The 1,357-nt window shown below is 56.8% G+C and overlaps 1 protein-coding gene across 1 annotated transcript in view; it reads left to right on the top strand.

Moving 5' to 3' along the window:
• The window catches only part of GLTP (glycolipid transfer protein), a 34,257-nt gene extending 32,917 nt beyond the window's left edge, over positions 1–1,340 (top strand). Inside the window, exon 6 of the mRNA XM_078623440.1 lies at positions 1,095–1,340. Coding sequence (XP_078479566.1) covers positions 1,095–1,277 — 183 coding nt within the window. The 3' untranslated portion in view covers positions 1,278–1,340. The remainder of the gene's footprint in view (positions 1–1,094) is intronic.
• Positions 1,341–1,357: the final 17 nt, after the last annotated feature.

Below are 1,357 nucleotides of genomic sequence, written 5' to 3'. Positions count from 1 at the left end.
TGTCTGTGTGTCTGTGTGTGTGTGTGTCTGTGTGTGTGTACATGTCTGTGTGTGTGTGTGTACATGTCTGTGTGTGTGTGTGTGTCTGTGTGTGTGTGTACATGTCTGTGTGTCTGTGCGTGTGTGTACATGTCTGTGTGTGTGTGTGTACATGTCTGTGTGTCTGTGTGTGTGTCTGTGTGTGTGTCTGTGTGTGTGTCTGTGTGTGTGTGTCTGTGTGTGTGTGTACATGTCTGTGTGTGTGTGTGTGTCTGTGTGTGTGTGTGTGTGTCTGTGTGTGTGTGTGTGTACATGTCTGTGTGTGTGTGTACATGTCTGTGTGTCTGTGTGTGTCTGTGTGTGTGTGTCTGTGTGTGTCTGTGTGTGTGTGTGTCTGTGTGTGTGTGTACATGTCTGTGTGTCTGTGCGTGTGTGTGTGTGTCTGTGTGTGTGTGTCTATCACACACAATCCAGGCTGGATTGTGTGAGGAGCTCACAAGTCCTTGAAAGATCTGGGCAAAGTCCCATCAGTGAGCTCCTCCGGCAGGCAAGGCTGCGTTGGCTGGGTCATGTAGCCCGCATGCCCAGCCACCGCATGCCTAAACAGCTTTTGTTCGGCCGGATCGAGGGGGCTAAACGGGCGCGGCACGGGCTAGAGAAGAGATGGAGTGATGTGGTACAGGAGGACGTGGAGCTGAGTGGACTTGCCGATGACTGGTACCAGCGGTGTCAAGATCGGCCTCAGTGGAGGAGGCTCGTGAAGGACGCTGCTACTGGGCAGTTGGAGGCAGTCGCCCTCCAACAACAACGGAGGGCGGAGGAGCGACGCTCACAACAACGAGCGGAGCGCCGGGTGGCTAAAGCACAGCAAGTTGGCACAGTAGGGGGCACAGGTGGTGGATCAGCCAGTCATCTCGGTCATCTCGGTCAGTCGACCCGTGGCACCTGCTGGGTCTGCCCCGTGACCTCCTGCCAGCGGGCGTTCGACACTTCACGTGGCCTCAGGGTGCACATGGCCTGGCACAAGCGTCGTGGTGACGTCACCGCCACTTAGTGGCGAATGGCGGTTGTTGTTGTTGTTGTGTGTCTATCCGCGTGTCTCCGTGTGCCTCCAGGCGGCTGTGCACGGCGCTCCGTACCGATCCGACTTCCTGCGAGCGCTGTCCAAGGGGGCGGCTGTGCCGGAGGCGCTGTGCCTGGAGCAGGTGGCGCTGTTCCTGCGACACTTCACGCCACACGTCGACGCAATCTACAGCCTCTACGACGAGCTGGGGGCGGAGCTTGATTACACAGCGTAGACACACACAGCATAGACACACACAGCATAGACACACACAGCTACACACACACAGCGTACACACACACAGCTACACACACA

Source organism: Lampetra planeri, unplaced genomic scaffold (assembly GCF_965212315.1).
Source record: "Lampetra planeri unplaced genomic scaffold, kcLamPlan1.2.h2 scaffold_253, whole genome shotgun sequence".
Lineage (NCBI taxonomy): Eukaryota > Metazoa > Chordata > Hyperoartia > Petromyzontiformes > Petromyzontidae > Lampetra > Lampetra planeri.
Note: the sequence above shows the minus strand (reverse complement) of the source record. Positions and strands in the feature narration are given on the sequence as shown.